The 19,655-nt window shown below is 42.5% G+C and overlaps 2 protein-coding genes across 6 annotated transcripts in view; both read right to left on the reverse strand.

Annotated features, from left to right (window-relative positions):
* Positions 1–61: 61 nt before the first annotated feature.
* On the reverse strand, positions 62–5,316 carry LOC133498956 (palmitoyltransferase ZDHHC12-B-like). 2 transcript variants are annotated; one of them, XM_061816330.1, is made up of 5 exons: positions 5,128–5,316; positions 4,307–4,440; positions 3,042–3,122; positions 1,547–1,713; positions 62–815 (listed from the first exon to the last, which is right to left on the reverse strand). In XM_061816330.1, the coding sequence occupies exons 2-5, from the start codon at positions 4,406–4,408 to the stop codon at positions 500–502; spliced, it is 666 nt and encodes a 221-aa protein (XP_061672314.1). In that variant the 5' UTR covers positions 4,409–4,440; positions 5,128–5,316; the 3' UTR covers positions 62–499. The 2 variants fall into 2 exon arrangements, with proteins under 2 accessions (XP_061672314.1, XP_061672313.1); XM_061816329.1 differs by having other exon boundaries at positions 4,906–5,316.
* A 4,127-nt stretch (positions 5,317–9,443) lies between these two features.
* The window catches only part of LOC133499495 (uncharacterized), a 32,127-nt gene continuing 21,915 nt past the window's right edge, over positions 9,444–19,655 (reverse strand). For 3 of the 4 annotated variants that reach the window (XM_061817568.1, XM_061817566.1, XM_061817565.1), the window contains 8 exons: positions 16,097–16,933; positions 15,161–15,283; positions 13,514–13,676; positions 13,188–13,377; positions 10,771–12,934; positions 10,556–10,639; positions 9,875–9,946; positions 9,444–9,784 (listed from right to left, as the gene is read on the reverse strand). In XM_061817568.1, coding sequence (XP_061673552.1) covers positions 9,570–9,784; positions 9,875–9,946; positions 10,556–10,639; positions 10,771–12,934; positions 13,188–13,377; positions 13,514–13,676; positions 15,161–15,283; positions 16,097–16,933 — 3,848 coding nt within the window. In that variant the 3' untranslated portion in view covers positions 9,444–9,569. The remainder of the gene's footprint in view (positions 9,785–9,874; positions 9,947–10,555; positions 10,640–10,770; positions 12,935–13,187; positions 13,378–13,513; positions 13,677–15,160; positions 15,284–16,096; positions 16,934–19,655) is intronic. The other variant, XM_061817567.1, reaches the window with a different exon arrangement.

Below are 19,655 nucleotides of genomic sequence, written 5' to 3' on the forward strand. Positions count from 1 at the left end.
TGCTTCCTACATGGTTGTCATGATAGGTTGACTTGCTTTCTAAATGGTTCATCAACATCCTCTTTGAATTAATGTGAATTATGATGAGATATTCTACTTTTTTCCCAATTAATTTGCATTGTGATGGGTTGACCTGGCTCCTATTTGGCAGAGGAACTACTTGTACTTTTGTCCTGACGGACCGATGTACTTCCTGTCTGGTTCCTCCACTTCCAGTTTGTTCCGTCTACTTCCCATCTGATTGATTTGTTGGCTTGAGGTAGTCAAGAATCTGTGCTAGGTTTAAAGTCTGTTTAAGGATGAACCAATTCTTACGCCATCTCCTTCCTTTTTGGTTCATCTCGCTGCTCGGTTCTTCTACTTCCAAAATCGCATCTGATTGACTTGCTGGTATGAAACCAGTAGTCCAGAATCAATGCTCGGTTCAAAAATCCGGTCAAGGACAATGTCAGCATGAGAACCTTTGGTCATAAAGTCTTAGATCTGGATTTGAGAGCGCTCAAACTGGATTCTGGGGGTTCCTGCGGTAGACCTGCTCCCAGGCTACGGCCCCGCACACACAGAAGAAGTCCCACAGGTTGCAGAGGACGCCGCGGTCAAAGGGGCTGTCATCCTCCCCGCACTCCCGCAGGTATGCGATGCGGTGGCGGGACATAAACTCCCAGGTGGTGCAGTTGATGGCCACCAGGTAGAGGTGGCAGCCCAGCAGCACCGACACCACCGCGGAGAACACGCCCACCACACACAAAGCCGCCAATAGGAAGCCGTTGGCCCGGAACCACGACTCCCACGTAGCGCTGGGAGAAATGCCCGACCTGAAACACACACAGAAATGCATTAGCGGGCTGTTCTCATTGAACCACAGACGCGAGATGTGTCGGGAAGGCAACATTTAGGGCTGGTGCCATCTTGCTGCCATAGAACCCTAATTTCCGGCCTGTAAGCCGTGACTTTTTTCGCACGCTTTCAACCCTGCAATTTACGCGGTGATGGGGCTAATTTGTGCATTTTTCTAACGGCCGCAAGGGGGCACTCTAGCGGAAAAAATAAGATTAAGACCAATGAAATATATGTGCCAAGGAAGTGACTTTTACCGGTCTGGCCCTGTTAGTACTGCGCTAGCGTGTTACTGCCGTGTCTCAGTGATTTTTACCAGTATTTTTTTTTTTAACTGGCCCTGTTAGCGTGGCGGCGCTAGCGTTAGCACAGTGCCGCTAGCATTGAACTCTCTGTGTACCTCTGTCTTTCTTTGTAAATATCTCGTGTTTCAATGTGGGTTTCAATGTGGGTACTTGCGGCTTTTACACAGCTTTCCTTTACAAATGTACTGGGTGAGGCTTACAACCTGGTACGCTCTGTAGGCTGTGAATTATGGTACGTGAAAGTGAGGCAGTGTCTTCCGTGATTGGGATGCACGTGTGATGCATGTGTGCAGCGCGGCTGTGTTGTGCGTGTGTTCCAAGTCCATTTGTGTATGTGGTACCCACGTGCGTTTACATGTTTGCGCGGGAGTGTGTGTGTGTGTGTGTGCATGCGTGTGACGTACAAAGCGACACGAAGTGCCCAGAGCAGGCTCAGGAGTTGCACCATCAGGTAGAGCACGAACCAGCGGTGGTTGCGCTCGCCCACGCAGTTTTCGATCCAGGGGCAGTGGTGGTCGAAGCGACGGACGCAGTGGGCGCACGTCGGACAGTGCTTGGCTCTCATTGGCTGCTGCTCGCGATACACAAACACACAGAGGACGCGGACATCATTTTAATTTACAGTTTTTGAATTAATTAATTTGGGAAAGGGGAAAGGAAAATGAATTAAAGACTTATTGGAGGAAGAGGATGCGAATGAGGAAGAGGACAAGGAGGAAGAAAGGAGGCTGCGAGGCTAACAACACTAATGCTGTCGTGCCGGACCTCTTCTCCAACCGCTGGCTGTGGCCGGTGTGACGGTCTGAGCGCTCCCCTGTGCTGAAAAGTCTCCTCGTGATGAATGCGCATGCGTTACTAACAGGGGAACTCTGGGTACGTAGCAGACGCTTACTGGGAAATCCCCCGGTCTCATAGTTCCCCTTCTTCTACATCGAGGGAGCTAACATACGTTACAACCTAACCTTAAAACAAAAGTTGATCAAAACATATACACGTATATGTACGTTCGCTGTGTTCGTCTTTCTGAGACGTCCTTAGCGAACATGAATGCTCGGCGGCAAGTTGTCGAATGGGACATGTTGAAGCATGAATGGGGATGTTTCAGAATGGCCGGAAGTTTACAAAATATACGCACATGCGTATTAATATATGTGCATGCGCATTCATTAAAAGGAGACTTTTCAGCACCGGAAGCGCTCAGACCATCACACCGGCAAATCTGGTTCGTTAGCATGTGGGTGTCAAACGGCAAGACGCGTTGCCCAAATAACACAAAACACTTCTTGACCTCACTCACAAAATTAGGGACACTTACAAGGTGAAAAAGAGTTTTAAGCCCTATCAACAATTCAGTACCATAATCTTCTATTTATGCATATTTTCAACATTTCTCCAAACATTTTTTATTGTGTGAAGAAAGAAAACAAAAAAAATGAACTTGTTTGTACTTTAACTTTGAAACATGGTTTAGGGATACTTTTGTATTTTTTTTTTCCCGTTTCATGTACAGCTCATCATTTTAAAGTAAATTTAGGACCTTGGGAAAGAAACACGCTTGCAAATATTACCAAGTTAAAATGAACTATTTTGGTAATTGAACAATGCAAAGTTATATCACGTTACTCAAAGTCAAGTAAGTCATAATGTGACAATGACGACACACTATGTATTTTTTTTTTTCTATAAAAAAAATTTCCAAACCAGATGAGGCTAAGCTAAACAACATCACAAACGTAGTAAATAGTTCTTTAAAAGACTAGTTTTGTCCAATTTCCTCCAAACAGTTTAAAACTGTACTAAGCATTTGAACATTTGTAATTTCTTTCAAAAATTGCCTTTGAGGAGCTTTGCTTTCATTGAAAAAGTCCCAAACGTGGCGTTTGTGGTGAGGTTGGTTACCTGCAGCAGGCAGAAGCCGCAACGGCGCAGACCACAGGTGGACGACTGAGGCATCATTGACTCGCTTTCCAGATCTGAAGGCTGCAAGGGACACATGCAATTTAAATGTGCTGTATTTTGGAGAACGTACTTCAAAAGAATAATCACTGAGGACTAAATGCACATTTGGAAAGGGTGGATCCATTCAAATACAGATGATATTGATGCCAATGTTGATGCTGCTCTCACCCTGGCTAAAGGCTAACAATGACTTCTCTTCACTTTTCATTCATCCATTTCCCAAGCTTCTTATCCTCAACAGGGTTGCAGGAGTGTTGGAGCCTACCGCAGCCAACTTTGGCTGAAAGACAGACTAAACTATTTACACTTTATTTATTAATATTATTTTTTAAGAGAAAAGTAGGTCATTAAAAAGATAATTTATTTTATTGTGCACAATCTGAAAAACATCCTCCTTGAGAAAAAAACGAAACATTATTTCAATGTTTTAGTTTTCCTGGGAAGTGATAATTAAGATTACCCCTTACCCCCAAAAATCTACAAAGATTTGGAATTAAATGTTTTTTCTAAATTATTATTATTAATTTCATAAATCCTGAACGCTACCTGAAAAAAATAACGTATCTAAATAATTATGAAAATAAATGTCATCAAGTTCACCTCAATTAGGGCCAGAAAAAGAGTCCTATATTTATCATTATTAATTAACTAATGAATTAATCTTATTATTCTCCCCAGCTAAATGCAGAGGGGTTGCGTCAGGAAGGGCAAAAGGCGTAAAAACTGTGCCAAACAAATATGCGTTCATCGAAGATGACACGCTGTGGCGACCCTAACGGGACAAGCCGAAAGGAAAAGAATAATAATTAATCTTATTAATAAACCCATTTTCAACTGCTTATTCAAGCTCAGGTCATAGGGGCAGCAGCTTTAGCAGTGACGTCGAGATTTCCCTTTCCCCAGCCACTTCATCCAGCTCTTCCGGCGGGATTCTGAGGCATTCCCAGGCCAGCTGGGAGACGTAGTCTCTCAAGCATGTCCTGGGTCGTGCCCAGGGTCTATTTCCGGTGGGATGTGCCCGGAACACCTCACCAGGGAGGTGTCCAGGAGGCATCTGGCTCAGATGCCCCAGTCACTTCATCTGGCTCCTCTCAATGCGGAGGAGCAGCGGTTCGACACTGAGCACCGCCCGGATGACTGAGCTTCTCACCCTATCTTTAAGGAACCTCGGCCAGGTTAACACTAAAATAGGGTCTCGATGTCACCTTCACGGTATCAGAAAGGACGAATCCCGGGTCCATGAGAGACACTGCAAAGTATAACAGGACCGACAGCACCACCAGCAGGAAGAACAGCACAGGAACCATCAGCTCCCCTCGCTCTTCGCACTGACGCAAATCTGAACATAATCACACACATAATACTCATCAAAATCAGAATCGGCCAAGTATGTCACAATAATCAAGCAATATGTCTCCGGCAGTTGGTGCCATCACAGTATGACATACATGTTGAGCATACAGAGCCCCAGACATGACATATTGAGATGGGATGATTAGTTTGTGGTCAAGCAACAGATATAATATGCGCACAAAATACAAAAAAATAATATTATCATTCCGGGACAGGGTGGTATTTAAATCGAGTGCACAGCCTCAGGAAAAGGCGGATTTTTGTTGCTACGTAAGGTGCGTTCCATTTACATACCCACGCGTCCTGACTGTTCAATGAAAACCAAAATGAATATTTTATGGCCACAAATTAGCATTGGCTGCGCACGTTCCCACTATAACGTGATCATAATTTTACCCCTCCAACGTCACGTTGTTACGCCGTAATTTCACTGCCTAAAAGACATTCTTACCGGTGTTGTGCACGAACAGAATGAGCGTTATGACCCAGGTCAGCACGGTGTGTGTGGCCCGAACCAGAAACCCGGTCCGGAACATGTTTTGAACCATTTTATACCCTAAAACACATCTACTATTTTGTACAGTTCTTCGTACATTAGCCACGTAGCTAGCTCACGACAAGTCACCCCAAAAACAACATAACTACAAGGTCACCGTAAAAGTAGTTCGCTTACAATCAACATTATCGTATTTGTCGTATTTTATGTGAGCTACGCGGTTGAATTACAGTACCGCTAGAAGATAAACACGACATGATTTCGACAAATGTGATGGGAGACTTCCCTCCGCTTCCACTTCCGTGTTTACTACGGATACCTGCGGAGACCAAATGTCAAGCGCTCCCACAACTACAACGTTGTGTACGGAACCTACTCCCAGGAGCCTCGCGTAAGGCGCCATTATATGATGAAAAAAATTACCACAATCAATCCATGCTTTATTTTTTTTTTACAATGTCAATGTGAGCAATAAGCAGTACAACTCTCTTTTCTAACCAATCACGTTAACCTGTATATGCCTTAGTTTCACGCTGGAATAATAATAATAATTTTGTTGTGCAACACTACGTACAGTATTTATTTGATTATTACGATATTGAGTATAAATGCTGCCGGACAGAAAAAAGGGGTTTAGGCGACCAACAGACGGGACATAAGGGTGTAAAGTAGTACCCCAATCACAAACACAGATTCATGGCCCAACAGCTGCCACCCGAAAAAGGACAAACCTCACCAAAAGCGAGATTATGTCAAGTGCCTGTTGGAAAGAATGACGGATGATGGTGCGTGGCGCCCAGGGGGCGCTGAATGAAATATGAATGTGCGAAACATGTAGTGTAATAGATATAAGCATGCGTGTGAAGCAGGCCCGGTTCGGCTCAACCGGGCGGGAGACCACAAAGAAAAGCGGGACGGTCCCTCCCCACACGCCACCCGAGCCCAGAATTGGCCAATCTCATTCAAACTCAAGTTAAATGTGTGCCACTGACAAATAAAATATCAAATTTAGTATGTTGTTAACAAAAAAAAAAAAAAAAAGAATAAAAATCAGCCAGAATGGATGCATCCATTTGTCCACAGCACATCAGAATGTTGCCCTTCACTATTTTTTTCCCCGCCATGAAAAGATTTAGTGTTGAAGAACCAGGAAGTGATGTTATTTGCAGTACCTGGTTCGAGTGTTTGTAACTATTGTACCGGCGAGAAATTACCTGTTTTTTCTGCTTGTTAGCTAAAATGGCAGCTCATTATATTGCTGGATTTTGCTCGAACACTCGGGAGGATGGATTTTCACTCTTCATACAGAGACGTATGAACGTAGCAAAAGATCGTTATAATAACTTTAAAAAAGTAAGTCAGGCGGTGCTAAATGTGTCGATGCTCGCGGGCCTATATTTGGCGGTGGCCGGCGTTTGCCGACGCGGAGGTGGGTCGGCAGCGTGCGGGGAGGATAAAGGACCTCTCACCCCCACTGGGCACCCCTGACGTACTTACTTCACCGGGATGGGTCCTCCTGAGTACGCTACGTACACAAGTCTTGTGAAAGGTTTAGGAAATTGAACAATGGACCTTTCCAACCTGTCAATCACTCGTACAATAATAGCCAATCAGATAGCCGCGTTTTCTTAACCCCTGGCTTGACACGACCCTTCTGCCATGTTGTCCCACAAGCAACGCTGGTTGTCAGTAGCGTGCGCTTGCAAAAGTTAATGTTACGAACAAAATGGTCCTCAGATGCGCTTGGGGAACGTGCAATTCTGATGAAAGATATCTGGGTAGGTTGCAAGGGGCCCGGTTTATTCATTTTCCAAAGCCTGGATCAAGCATGGATTAAGGCTCGCGGAAGAGCACATGTACAACTAAGTGTGGACAATATCAACAAACACAAGGCTGTATGTTCAAGGGTAAGTGAGGGAGAAGTATCTATCAGTTTGATTTCATTATTATCAGCGCTTTATAGATTGTAGGAGAACAACGTTCACTTTGCTAGTGTATCTGTAGTGACCTGCTGAATGAAGTGTGTCATGTTTTAGGCCGAGGAGTCGGGTTAGTGATACGTAAATGCGCCATGTCATGGAAGGGAAATGTCTATTTGCCCACTTGGATCACATCAGACTTTTAATATATATAAAAAAAAAAAAAAAAAAAAAAAAAAAAAAAAAAAGCCGCCGAAATGGACCCATCCGTTTTTTCACCACACGTCAGGATGTTGTCGTATATCCTTTTTTTCCATCTCCAGCCATGAAAATCCTCTCAAGGCATTTGTGTTGGAGAAGAACCAGGAAGTGATGTTTTTTTTTTGCAGTAGCATGGTCAAGTGTTTGTATTGGTTTGTACCTATTGTAGCAGTGAAAAATTACTTGGGTTTTTTTTTTCCATTGTGTTAGCCAAAATGCCGGCCCATCGTATTTCTGGATTTTGCTCAAACACTCGGGAGGATGGATTCACTCTACACACTTTTCCAAAACACCAGGTCGTCGTGAAAAAAGGATTGCTGAGGTGCAAAGGACGAGAGCTTTGTGGGTTCTAAATGACAGGTAGGTCTGTGATTAGAACTATTAGAAAAATAATAATAGTTGGGGGGACTAATTTGTATCCCAGTTTATAGCATATGTTACGTGTGAATTTAGAATAAATCCCCTTGATCAAACCGGAAAACTATAACAAAGAACTTGTATTGTGTTAAAGACCATTTAGTCACACACACACACACACACACACACACACACACACACACACACACACACACACACACACACACACACACACACACTACAATAAAATAGAAGTACAAAGACAGTTTAGTAGCATGTAACACGATCTAACTAGACGAATAGTCACCAAACTCGAAGAACTTCTCCGAAAGCAGCAATAATAAAAAGCTCTGTCCGACGACGTAATTCTTCTCTCAGAACGTAACAAAAGCTCCACCTCATATCGGTACGGTCAGTTTACTTGTCTGAGAGCAGCAGGATGAATAAAAAGCTCCATCGGGGTCCGACGACATAATCCTTCTCTCAGAACGTAACCATATTATATCGCCAGTCGCTGCAGTTATCCACCGTCTCACCCGACGCGGATGTCGGCCGGGCCGGGAGGCTGGCTGGCTCGTGCTGTCACACTGCTAGCGGGGAGGAGAAAGGAGCTCTCTCCGCCACCGGCCATCCGTGTCTGGGCAACCCTGAAGTCGTTACTTCACCCGGCATGGGTCCTCCTGAGTACGCTACATACACAAGTCATTTTGAATATGTGATCGGGTTCCTCGTCCTCCTTGTCAGTTAGAAGTGATTCGCATATCATTTAAATTTGGCTTGAAACGATAAGGTAATATGGCCCCGATTACTTCACCTGCTTCTGAGACGTTCTCTTCTTCAAAAAAAGAGCTTCAGTGTCAGAAGGGGCGTCGGGGAAAAAAAAAAAAAAAAAAAAAAAATCTGAAAATCTCTGTTGTTAAGCTCTCCCATAGCAGGTGCCGCTGTGTTTTCAATGGTGACTGTCCCAGTGGGACGTCTGCAAATGACGTTGCAGGCAATATGGCCGCCACTGGGATGTCGAGTGAGACTTCTGCAACTTCTGCACGCTCTCCGCTCATTTTTTTTCTTCCGTATAGACATTGAAGCGAATAATATTCTCAGTACTTTTCATAACAATATCAATTTTAAAATGTATATATGGATGTCAATTGAGCTTTAAAGTGCCTCTGATTAACCCAAGATGGCAAAGTGAAGTGAGTTTTTTTTTTTCCCAGGCAGAAGATGAAGGGTTTGTGATCTATCCTAATCTATTAATACACCAAGGAATATTTCTTCCCATATGCTTTTTACCCTTTCTACCTGTACTTAACCATTTCCAAATACAAACTAATTTACTTTAATTCAATTAGTTTGTCATTATCAAATTATTTTCTCATTTCATTCATTTCTAAAGTGATGAATAAACGTTTTAAATCCTGACTCTCAGGATATTGCTGAAACAATGAACACAATGATTTTGGGGGAAAAAAAAAAAACAGCAAATTGCCTCGGGATTTGTTTGATTCCCGTTCTTCTCATTATGTGGCCCTCTGAGGTACTACTACTACTGAGGTATAAGGTATTTTTTCTGCAGGGACTCAAATAAGAAAAACAAAATAAGTTGGCAAATTCCACAACGCATGGTGACATGTCACAAACCTTAAGGGAGAATGTATGTCGGACAGTTTAGACTTAACTGGAACGGTCTGGAAATGCACAGTAACTCGCGTTGTCAGATGCTAAAAATAAAGTATGCAGAGAAAAGAACACCGTCCCTCCTGTCAAACGTGGAGGCTCTGGGACAGGGTGTCCTTCAATCCGTGCAGGTTAACATGAACTCTCAAGACTTCTGTTTCAAGGAAATTTGGGTAGAAAAGTGCAGCATAAACTACCGTAGTAGCCTGAATGTGACAGAAATTGTTTGATTCTAGTGATGCCTCAAAAGGTTGCCAAACAAAATAGCAAGGCCGCCATCATTCTGGCTTTGAAAATAATTCTATTGAAACAATTTAAAACCAAACACATTGTGGTTTACTTCCATCAACAATTGGTGTCCCAACATTTTTTCCGTGTAAATACAAAAAACAAAGTGCATGGAGACGATTAAACTTTGCTGTTGCGAGCCAGAATACGATTCCTGACATAATATTTAACGGCCAGCCAGTTTCTATTTCTCAGGGCCGCCCTCTCCGACAAAAGGCAGTTGCTGCACTCTTGTTTTCCTGGAAGTTGTCTTGATGTGATGAACGACATCATATGCCTTTCAACCGCATCCACTTCTTGTTTGTCCCATTTCTTTCGCTTGTAATTCTGCCGCACTATACACATGATACACACAAAACAAATATTGCTGTCATTACATTGAATTTCTTATTCTGATGTTGAAATTCAATATTTTATAGCTTTACCTTTTACCCTTACAGCGTGATCATTCTTGGAATTTGGAAGCGACGCAGTGTGTCCCGTTGTGACCGGAATCACTATAAAAAATAAATAAATAAATAAATTGAAAAATAGAGAAAACGAAAGACAATGAAATTGCTGATATGCAAGTCAGAAAGTAGGAGTGATTCACACGGGGTGTTTATAAAGGTCTCGTTCCAATCTTAAGATGTAACTCCAAAGGCAATGGAAAAGATTATTTTTTTCTCGTTGTGTATCTTTAAGTTATACGTGTTCTTTCTTTGGATTTAAATGTGAACTGTTTAGGATGTGTGTTTAAAAATCACTTCATATTTCAGTTTTTTTTTTTTTTTTTTTTTGAGAAAACTACCGGTATTCATTTGCTTATATCTTTGTTTTCCTAGAGTAGGATGAAAAACAGTTTTTTCGTCGATGATACAGACTGATGTTATTTTGGAATGTTGCCTCGACCACATGGTTATTGATCATTTCCATTAAAAGATTGTTACCACCATACTATTAAAGCGCGTGTGATGGTTTGGGATGACTGATGATTGTACTGCGGTCCAATTATGACAGCGATAATTACAATTCATTTCAGTGTCCAAACATTGGCCTCTACAGGGACCATGAGCTTCCCAATACGGCCACCACACGATATTCCATATCTGTTCACAAAAACGTACCCAATGGGTCTGACTCATAGGCTGGCCTTGTGTCCCGAGGCTCCTCAGGGTTTTGATCCTGGTCCCTGTATAAAGGCACACTCTCTACAGAGGATGAGAGGAGAGAGTTGAAAATGACTCCAGTGGGCAAATTGGATCGCATTAGCAAATAATGCCAAAACTAACACATCCAAATATGCAGATTTTAGTCATAAATGTAAATAAAGATTTGGTACCCTCAGGATCAATTTCAATGTCGTCGAGGGACTTGCCCTTGAATTGAGCGAGACGTCCTTCCTCTCGAGCAACCACGAGTTTGATAATTTTCGCTAACTGGAGAATCCACTCAGGAATTCGGTAAAACTGTCGTTGCAAGTTTATGCTGTGTCCCAGGAAATCACCGAGTTGATTCAGCTCGGTATGAGTGAGATTAAGGACCTGTGACAAGATTCCCATTTGTTTGTGCAATTCTTGGGAGCTCAGGTTTTCCGGCATATTTGCGCCGGAGACTTTGGCGAAGTTTCGAAGAGTGACAATACCATGGTAGAAAATCATACTGGACGGTCTTGCAAACAGGTAAGTGTTTTCTGGTAAAATCCCACATTCCTTTCTTTTTCTGACAAGAAGATCCAATGTCTGCAGCATCACTGGAGTCAAAAGTACAGGAACCTGTCTGTCTGCTTTACCTGTTATTTGTATTCTCCAGAAATTCTGAAAGAGCCTCCTCTCCAGATCCGACAGTTCAACGTTCACATCCTCCTGTGAGTTTAATTGCATGGAATACAAATAGGCAGAAAGTGGCATTTTTGAGATTTCTCCAGCTCTTGGTCTGTTAAACAAAGTGATTTGGGTCAAAATGACCTTTGTCAGTTGTCCATGTGTCACGGGGGAGGATTCCCAGGTTAGTTTTTGGAAAAGATCTTGTTGCTGAGTATGTAAATATGAATGGAGACTCTGCACATCTTCAGTGAAGAGGAGCAGCTGAGGAACTTCCCACTTGAACTCCTTCAATTTTTTGAGTGAAGCCGATGGTAGGAGTTCTCGCCACCTGGCTTTATACGCTGCACGGAACCCCCCGACATCTTTTAAAATACCATCGTTGCCTCGGACATTCGCGCTACTTTCCAACAACTTTGAAATCCTTTCCAAGCCGTGTCCAATTTTGCGCACCAAGCTTGGGCTTTTGTATGTACCCGTCTCACAGTTGTAACCTGCCGTGTCTTTCGTCGCCTGGACCACATGCATGAAATTTGAGGGCCGCATATGATCTTTGATTGTTTTCATATGAGTGGCTTTTCTGGAACATACGAGCAGCCTTCCCAACGCTCTCATTTGATCGCGGATGTATAAGCGTTTAGTGGCATCGTGTCCATGCCTGTTGTACAAATGTTGCCCATATTCCATGATGCAAGGATCGGACTTGACAGCTTCATAAACATCATCAACATTCATGCTGTTTATCACGTTCCAAAACTGTTCCTTCACTCCAGGTGGCGGAGGTGCAGCAAGTGCACAAAGAGCCTGAACACGCGTTTTGCCGTGATTTGGTGGATTACTAGGTTTAAATTTGCAGGTCTTCATGTGCTTCCAAAGGACGTTTTTCAAAAAATAGCCTTTACAAAATGCACAGTGTAAAAAATTTAGCATTTGAGATTTGCATCTTGGTCGTTTGCAAGGCACAGGCGTTCCAACGCCAGAATTTAAAACTTCAACATTGTGGGTAAAGTTGCCCCGGTTTCTTAAATGCTCAAAACACATCCTTCTTCCCTTCGAGCCTTTTGGAAAGGAGAGGGCCTGTACAACTTCTGGCTCGTCTCTATGTGCACGCTCTAGGTGCCTTGAAATTTTTAGAAACCCTGTCTTGCAGTACAAACAATACTGTTTCTTGTTGTACATTCTTGACCCATCCTCTTTTTTACTAACACCAGGTACGCAAGGTAAATCCACGGACCCTCTATCCGGGGATGGGGCCCAGTCCGGTAGATCTTCCTGCATGTCAGGTGCTGAATCATCTGACACAGATCCAGTCTCTGCCTCTTCTTGTTCCTTTGTGCCGTTATCACTACTCGTGTCTGCTTTTGGCCAGGATACGAGATATCTCCTTCTCTTACCAGAGGGACTTTTATATCTGATATGGGAGCTCCCTCGCTTAATAGGAGGCTGCAAAGCACAGTCACGTTCTTGCCGTGATGGCCACGCATCACGGACATCCGGCATCCTCTCTACATTTGGAAATCTCTGCATCGCTTGTTCCTGGTCAATTGAGGCACTAACGTTACTCGAATTTGGATCACCGGAAGACAGATCTTCACCACGCTTAGGAATGTAATCTTTACTACTGCCGTCCAAGATGAGCTCAAGGACTTTATCTGAATCCAGTTTCATCTGCTCTTTTTTCATCTAGGGTGAAGAAAAACAGACTCCATGTCAATGATGTTCAAAAGAAATTTGATTTACATTTTCCCCAATGTACAACATCTAATGAGAGAATAAATAAGACTACACTGAGAGTTTCCCTAAGTTATCTCTGATTAGAAGGATAAATAGCGATATAGAAATTAAGGGGAAAAAAAAAAAACATTCTAGTGCTTCATTTATTAGCCATTATTTCTACTTATCTGTCAATTCATACTAACAATTTTATGTCCCAAACCTGTTGCCTCTGTGGTGTAGCATTTCTTTCCTGGTCACATGTAATTTCTTCTCCTGGGTGAATGTCCCTCAAAGCAAATAAACAGAGGTGCAGTTTGTCCTTTGCTATGACCTTCACTTGGCAATTTGGATGTCTGGAGTCAGTATTGACGACGCGTCCAAGGCTGCCATCATATATGGATGCATCAATACTGGCAAAAAAAAAAAAGAGGAGAGAAACAAACTACTAACCTTTGATCATAATAAATTACCCCTTCTAACTAGCTATTAGTAACAGCTCCAAAAGATAACTAAATGCATAAATGTAGCAGTCAATCAAAACCTTACCACAATGTAGCTTCTTTCCAAAAGAAGTCAAACATGAACACAGCACATGCTTTGTGATAGCTCATCCTTCTCTTTTTTGATTCTTCAGAATTAATTAACTCTCCTCTGTACTCCACCACAAAGTCTCCTTTTTGGAAACAGACTTTGGCAAACAACCCCCGACCTAGAAATAAGGGTCACCAATGTAATTTAATAAACACAGCATATATGAATAAAATCATTATTATTTTCTGAACATATTCGCTGGCATGGACATTTCTATTAGTTAACTAGAATCCAAATGTTTATTGCCACCGATGTACATATTTTCTTGAGTACGCTATAAATACAGTCTTGCCAGCTTTTTCTTGAAATTCAAGTTTGTAAAACAAATGTAATGATGACCAAATTCTGGGAGATAGTGGTGCTGTATCGCTTTGTATCAGAGATGAGCACAACCTTCAGTGGAAGACAAAAATTAGGCAGTAAATCTCACCTTATAACATCGATTATGAAGGTGAGAAGTGCGCATTAGTGAGATGGACATGTAGATACCTGACACATGAGCGTAGTATGTATGTGTATGACAAACAGCGTATGTCTCATGGTATGTGGTGAAAGTGAAATGTGTACTGTATGTCGTGATCTCGCGAAAAGAGGATGGAGTTCAAAGAGCGAATGTTCAAAGGAGTGTAACAAAAAAAAAAAAGTTCTATTTAGTGGATAGGTCGTGGCAATTTTTTTTAGCATTTCAATAATACAGTATATAGTAGTATCAAAGAATCATCTCACTATTCTGGCATCTAGCAAATATAGTTTTGGTAAGCCTAATTCACCTAAAAGAGATCAAGTCTCAATCCATGTCAGTCAAGAAAAAAAAAAAGATATAAAGCCTTGGGGTGCCAATATTTTTTTTAGCACAATTGTAATATAAATCGATTGTCATTGTCTTGACAGCTCTCTGAGCAAAGAACATGACCACAATGTGGCTCACGACAAACATTTGTTTGACACCTCTGGACGATAGCCTGTCAATTTAATTCCTAGTAACTGAGATTAAATATTTTAGCTAGGTTAATTTCTATGAAGACTGTAGTAATACTGCTAAAGGGGGATTGTCACAAATAATGGATTCAAACCTCAATAAGTACAGTAATTCACGGCCTACAGAGTGCACCTGGTTATAAGCCTCACCCAGTACATTTGTAAAGGAAATACCATTTGGTACATCCATACGCCACAGCTGTGTAAAAGCTGCAAGTGCCCACATTGAAACCCACATTGAAACACGAGATATTTCCAAAGACGGTACACAGTGAGTCTAACGCTAACGCTAGTGCCACGCTAAGAAGGCCGGTTAAAAAAACAAACAAACAAACAAAAAAAAACATACTGGTAAAAATCACTGAAACACGGCAGTAACATGCTAGCGCAGCACTAACAGGGCCGGACTGGTAAGTCACTTCCTTGGCACATATATTCCACTGGTCTCACGGTTACCTTTTCTGCTAGAGTGCCCCCTTGCGGCCACATCACCGCATAAAAAGAGTCACGGATTATAGGCCGGAAAATACGGTATATTATGTACTCTATACAAGCAAAATCACGAGCTTGCATTTGTCTGCATATAATTTTGGAACCAAAATGTGTGCTGTCAACAAATAGTACCTTTCAATGAATTCATTAATTTTATTTCCAATTCTGCCGTCTTGTCCAGTGACTTCACTGCATGCTCTTCCGCATCTTGTAATGGGGGTATCCTCTTGCTTCGACTTGTAGCCAGTGTAAATTCTATCATAAAATACAAAAACATAGTATGACCAAACATCTACAGACTCAAAGTATAAATAGAAGAAACTTGCAGCATCGATTAAAGTGTGAGCAATTTAAACAAGGTATTTGCCCTGATGGCAAATAATAAAATAGATTATAATCGAGAAATGTTCACAATCTAACAAAGTCATGTTTGCTCTTTTGTTCTTTGCATAGAAATGTCTGCACTTTTAAAACTGCTATTTTTCCCAAATGGGACGCCCTCAACACCTCAGCTGCACCTTAATATTCTGTCTATGAAGGTAATGAACAAAACCAGTGATGTAGGTAGGCCATGGCGACATGTTTGACTTACTGTTAGCAATGTGGACCAAACGCTACCAGTTATACAAGGACCAAAAGAACTCATAGGAGGTGAAGTGTCCCATACTCCTGAAGTAACCAAGGGAGACGGTCAAACGCCTTCTCCGAGTCAACAAAACACATGCACGCTCAAGGGGATAGAGCTAGTCCACTGTACCACGGACAGGACGTAAAATACACTGCTCCTCCTGAAACTGATTTTAGACTTCCTGACGGACCATCCTCCACAAAAGACTTCTGAAAGCTTTAGCAAACATTGAGCAACAAAAGCGTTTTTCATTTCTGTGTGTTCCCATATGTTCAATTTGCAACAAATTGAGATGCTAATTATTATTATTAATGCTTTTGTGTAAAAACTTTGCCAGACAAATATGAGCGTTTCATCTGTGATGTCACACTGTGCGACCCTTAACAGGACAAGCTAAAAGAAACTTTTTTTTGTGAGTTTTTTCAACTGGTTGTTGTTACCTTTACGATCTTTGTGCATTGTCAAAGGTACTTCATCACTGTTTGCCAGTGGAGCTAAAAGGTTGTCTGGTGGTGGTCCTCCACAGTGGTCTTCACTCGGACTGTGATGATGAAGCACTGACCTCTCGGGTGGTTTGTCGTCTTCTTTACTCTTCTCAGAGTCACCAGTCAGTGGCAACTTACTGATATCAAACTCCTCCTCTTCCTCCTTAATGTGGGGGAGCTGTGGATCATTTTGCTCTTTAACGTAGGGGAGTTTTGGATCCTCCTCTTCCTCTTTAATCTGGACAGGATGTGGATGCTTCTGTTTTTCTTTAATTTTGGGGAGCTTCGGATCGGTCGCTTCCTCCTTAATGTGTGGGGGCTGTGGATCTTCTTCTTTAACATGAGATGACTGTGGCTCGTCCCCATCCTTTTTAACATGGGGCAATTGTGGCTCCTCCCCTTCTTTTTGAACATGGGACAACTGTGGCTCCTCCTCTTCCTTTATAACAGGCAGCAACTGTGGCTCCTCCTCTTCCTTTTTAAGATGGGACAACTGTGGTTCCTCTCCTTCCTTTTCAACATGGGGCAACTGTGGCTCCTCCTCTTCCTTTTTAACATAAAGCAACTGTGGCTCCTCCTTTTCCTTTTTAACATGCGGCAACTGTGTATCCTCCTGTTCCTTTTCAATGTGTGTCAACTGCGGATCCTCCTCTTCTTTTATGTGAGGAAGCTGTGAATGAATCTGTTTCTCCTTAATGTGGCAGGGCAGTGACATCTCATGGTCTAAACTGGAGCACCCCCCATGCGATTGAGGCAGAAATTCTTCCTCTTCACTAATCAGCTGCTGGAAGTCTGCAAAACATAGGCAAGTCATAGGCAGTATCATAACTACTGCCAAATAGTCGACATATTTTCTATCAAAATTAATATGACTGGGTATAGAAAGATTTCAGACATATACATACTGCCAGACAGTCCCTGCACAGTCAATCAGTTTTAGCAGCTAGAGGTTGAGCGGAGAGTGTGTCATTCATAAACAAAAATGCATAAGTCTAATTCGACGTCCCAGTGTTAGCCATATTGCCTGCTACGTCTTTTACAGCTGTCACACTGGGACAGTTGCCATTGAGATGCTGTGCCACCTGCTATGGGAGACGAACAACAGATTTGCAAATTTTTCCGACACCCCTTCTAACACGGAAGCTTTTTTCAAAGAACAGAACATTTCTCAATACAGTGAAATGACCGGGGCAATATTACCCTATTGTCTCGAGCCATATGCGGATCACTTGTAACTTACAACAGATTCCCTGACAGTATGTAGCGTACTCAGGAGGACCCATGCTGGGCAAAGTAACTGGGTGGTGGTGGTGGTGGTGGTGGGGGGAGCTCCTTTATTCTTCCGTATGTGGCCAAAACACCTCCTCACCCGATCCATCTCCACAGTGAGCATCGACAATGCCGTCGGTGAGCAATGATAACACTGCGGCCGCGCACATCGACATACTTGGCACACCTGATTTACGTACTTTAAGTTAGTATGACGCGGATCTTTTGTTACTTCTGAGAGGATTACACCTCCCCCCCAACTTTTATTTTTTTGAATAGCTCTATACACATCCACCTGTCATTTGGAACCCACGAATCTCTTGTCCTTTCCACCTGTGCAATCCATTTTTGATGACAAACCAGGTCTTTTGGAAATGTGTGAAGAGTGAATCCATCCTCCAGTTTTCGAGCAATATCCAGCAATACAACGAGACAACATTTTGCTGACACGCACGAAAAAATAGTTACTTTCCAGCCAGTAAAACTGGTATAGACACACAAAGCCGGCAGTGTGGGCATCTGTAAAAAACATCACTTCCTGCTTCTTCTCCAAAACGAATGCCTCGAGACGATTTTCATGGCGGGAGATTTAAAAAAAAAAAAAAAAAAAAAAAAAAATCCATGTACGACAACATCATGACGTGTGGTGAAAAAACAGATGGGTCCATCAAGGCTGCCTTTTTTTAAAAATTAAAAACATACTAAAAATCATGACATACGTGCCGGTAGACCTTTAATCTACTTTATAGTTATAAACAGGCAAGAATTGTAAGTACCCAAAGCCTTTGGTAAAATCTGTGAAAAAGTGGACAAACGAGGCGAAATTGGATCTTCAAAGCTGTTTCAACTGCATAGACTGGTGTGGTTTTGAACATTCAGCGAACGATGAATACACGGATGCTGTTACATTGTATGTGGGTTTCAGTGAGGAGCTTTGCATAACAAAAACATTTCATACTTTCAATAACAAGGCGTGGTTTATAGCCAGACTTGAGCAACTTCTCCAGGCTAATGAGAATAGAGCCCTGTTCAATTACACTAGAAATCAGATCACTAAAGAAAGACGTTGCAAAGAGGGATTATGCAGCAAAACTGGCGCCTAACACTCAAAATCCATCTGGCATGCATTACAATCGCGAACAAATTACAAACAACAACCCTCCACCTGTAGACGACAATTGTGAGCTAGCCGGCGACCTGACCAGCTTTTACTGCAGATTTGAAAAGGACACTTTGACTTCAGACACCGACCAAATCGCACCACCAACAACTTCAACATCTCAGACTTCTCCATTGATTATGCACAAACAGAATGTGTGGCGCATAGTCAAAGAACAAAATTTTAACATAGTGGCGGGCCTCATCCTGCCTCAAAATTTGTACAGACCAACTTGCTTTTCAGCAGGTCTCGAGAAGAAAGTGGAGTACCAACCTGCTTCACAGACTCCACAATCATCCCGGGCCCCAAGAAACCTGCAATATCAGGTCTAAATGACTACAAGCTGGTTGCCTTCACATCTGTGGTCATGAATTCCCTTCAAGGCCTCGTGCTGGACCACCTCAAGAGCATCGCAGGTCCCAAGTTGGACCCATTGTCGTTTGCCTACCGAGCTAACAGGTCTGTGGATGATAGAGTCAACGTGGGTCTGCACTTCATCCATGAACACCTCCTCTCCACAAAGTTTCACCAGATCAGCATCTCACCTACCACCTGCCAGTGGATCTACAACTTCCTGACAGGTAAGACACAGCAGGTGAAGCTGGGGTACATCTCCTATCCACACGCACCATCAAAACTGGGGCCCCCCAAGGTTATGTCCTCTCCCCGCTGATTTTCTCGCTCTACATGAAAAACTGCACCTTAAAGTGCCACTGACACCTAAAACATAAAATTTAATATGTTCAGTTAAGAAAAAAAAAAAAACAAATCAGCCAGAATGGAGTCATCAGTTTGTTCACAGAACATCAGGATGTTGCTGTATACCGATTTTTTTTTTTTCCCCCCCATCTCCCGCCATAAAAAGTCTCTAGGATTTTCTGTTGAAGAAGAACCAGGAAGGGACGTTTTTTTTGCAGGAGCGGGGTTGAGTGTTTATACCTACTGTACCGGCGAGAAATTACCTGTTTTTTCTGAGTGTTAGCTAAAATGCCAGCTTGTATTGCTGGATTTTGCACGAACACTCGGGAGCATGGGTTCACTCTTCACACTATTCCAAAAAATCCGGTTCGTCATGAAAAATGGATT

Source organism: Syngnathoides biaculeatus, chromosome 4 (genome assembly GCF_019802595.1).
Source record: "Syngnathoides biaculeatus isolate LvHL_M chromosome 4, ASM1980259v1, whole genome shotgun sequence".
NCBI lineage: Eukaryota > Metazoa > Chordata > Actinopteri > Syngnathiformes > Syngnathidae > Syngnathoides > Syngnathoides biaculeatus.

What these genes read in the sequence shown, in the direction of transcription:
- LOC133498956 (XM_061816329.1), bottom strand. Translation starts at nt 5,002, where the DNA reads ATGGTTCAAAACATGTTCCGGACCGGGTTTCTGGTTCGGGCCACACAC. An exon ending in TCCTTTCTGATACCGTGAAG is followed by an intron (nt 3,123 to 4,306) that starts GTGACATCGAGA and finishes TGTCCCTTGCAG; the next exon opens with CCTTCAGATCTGGAAAGCGA. An exon ending in TGGGCACTTCGTGTCGCTTT is followed by an intron (nt 816 to 1,546) that starts GTACGTCACACG and finishes TGTGTGTTTCAG; the next exon opens with GTCGGGCATTTCTCCCAGCG.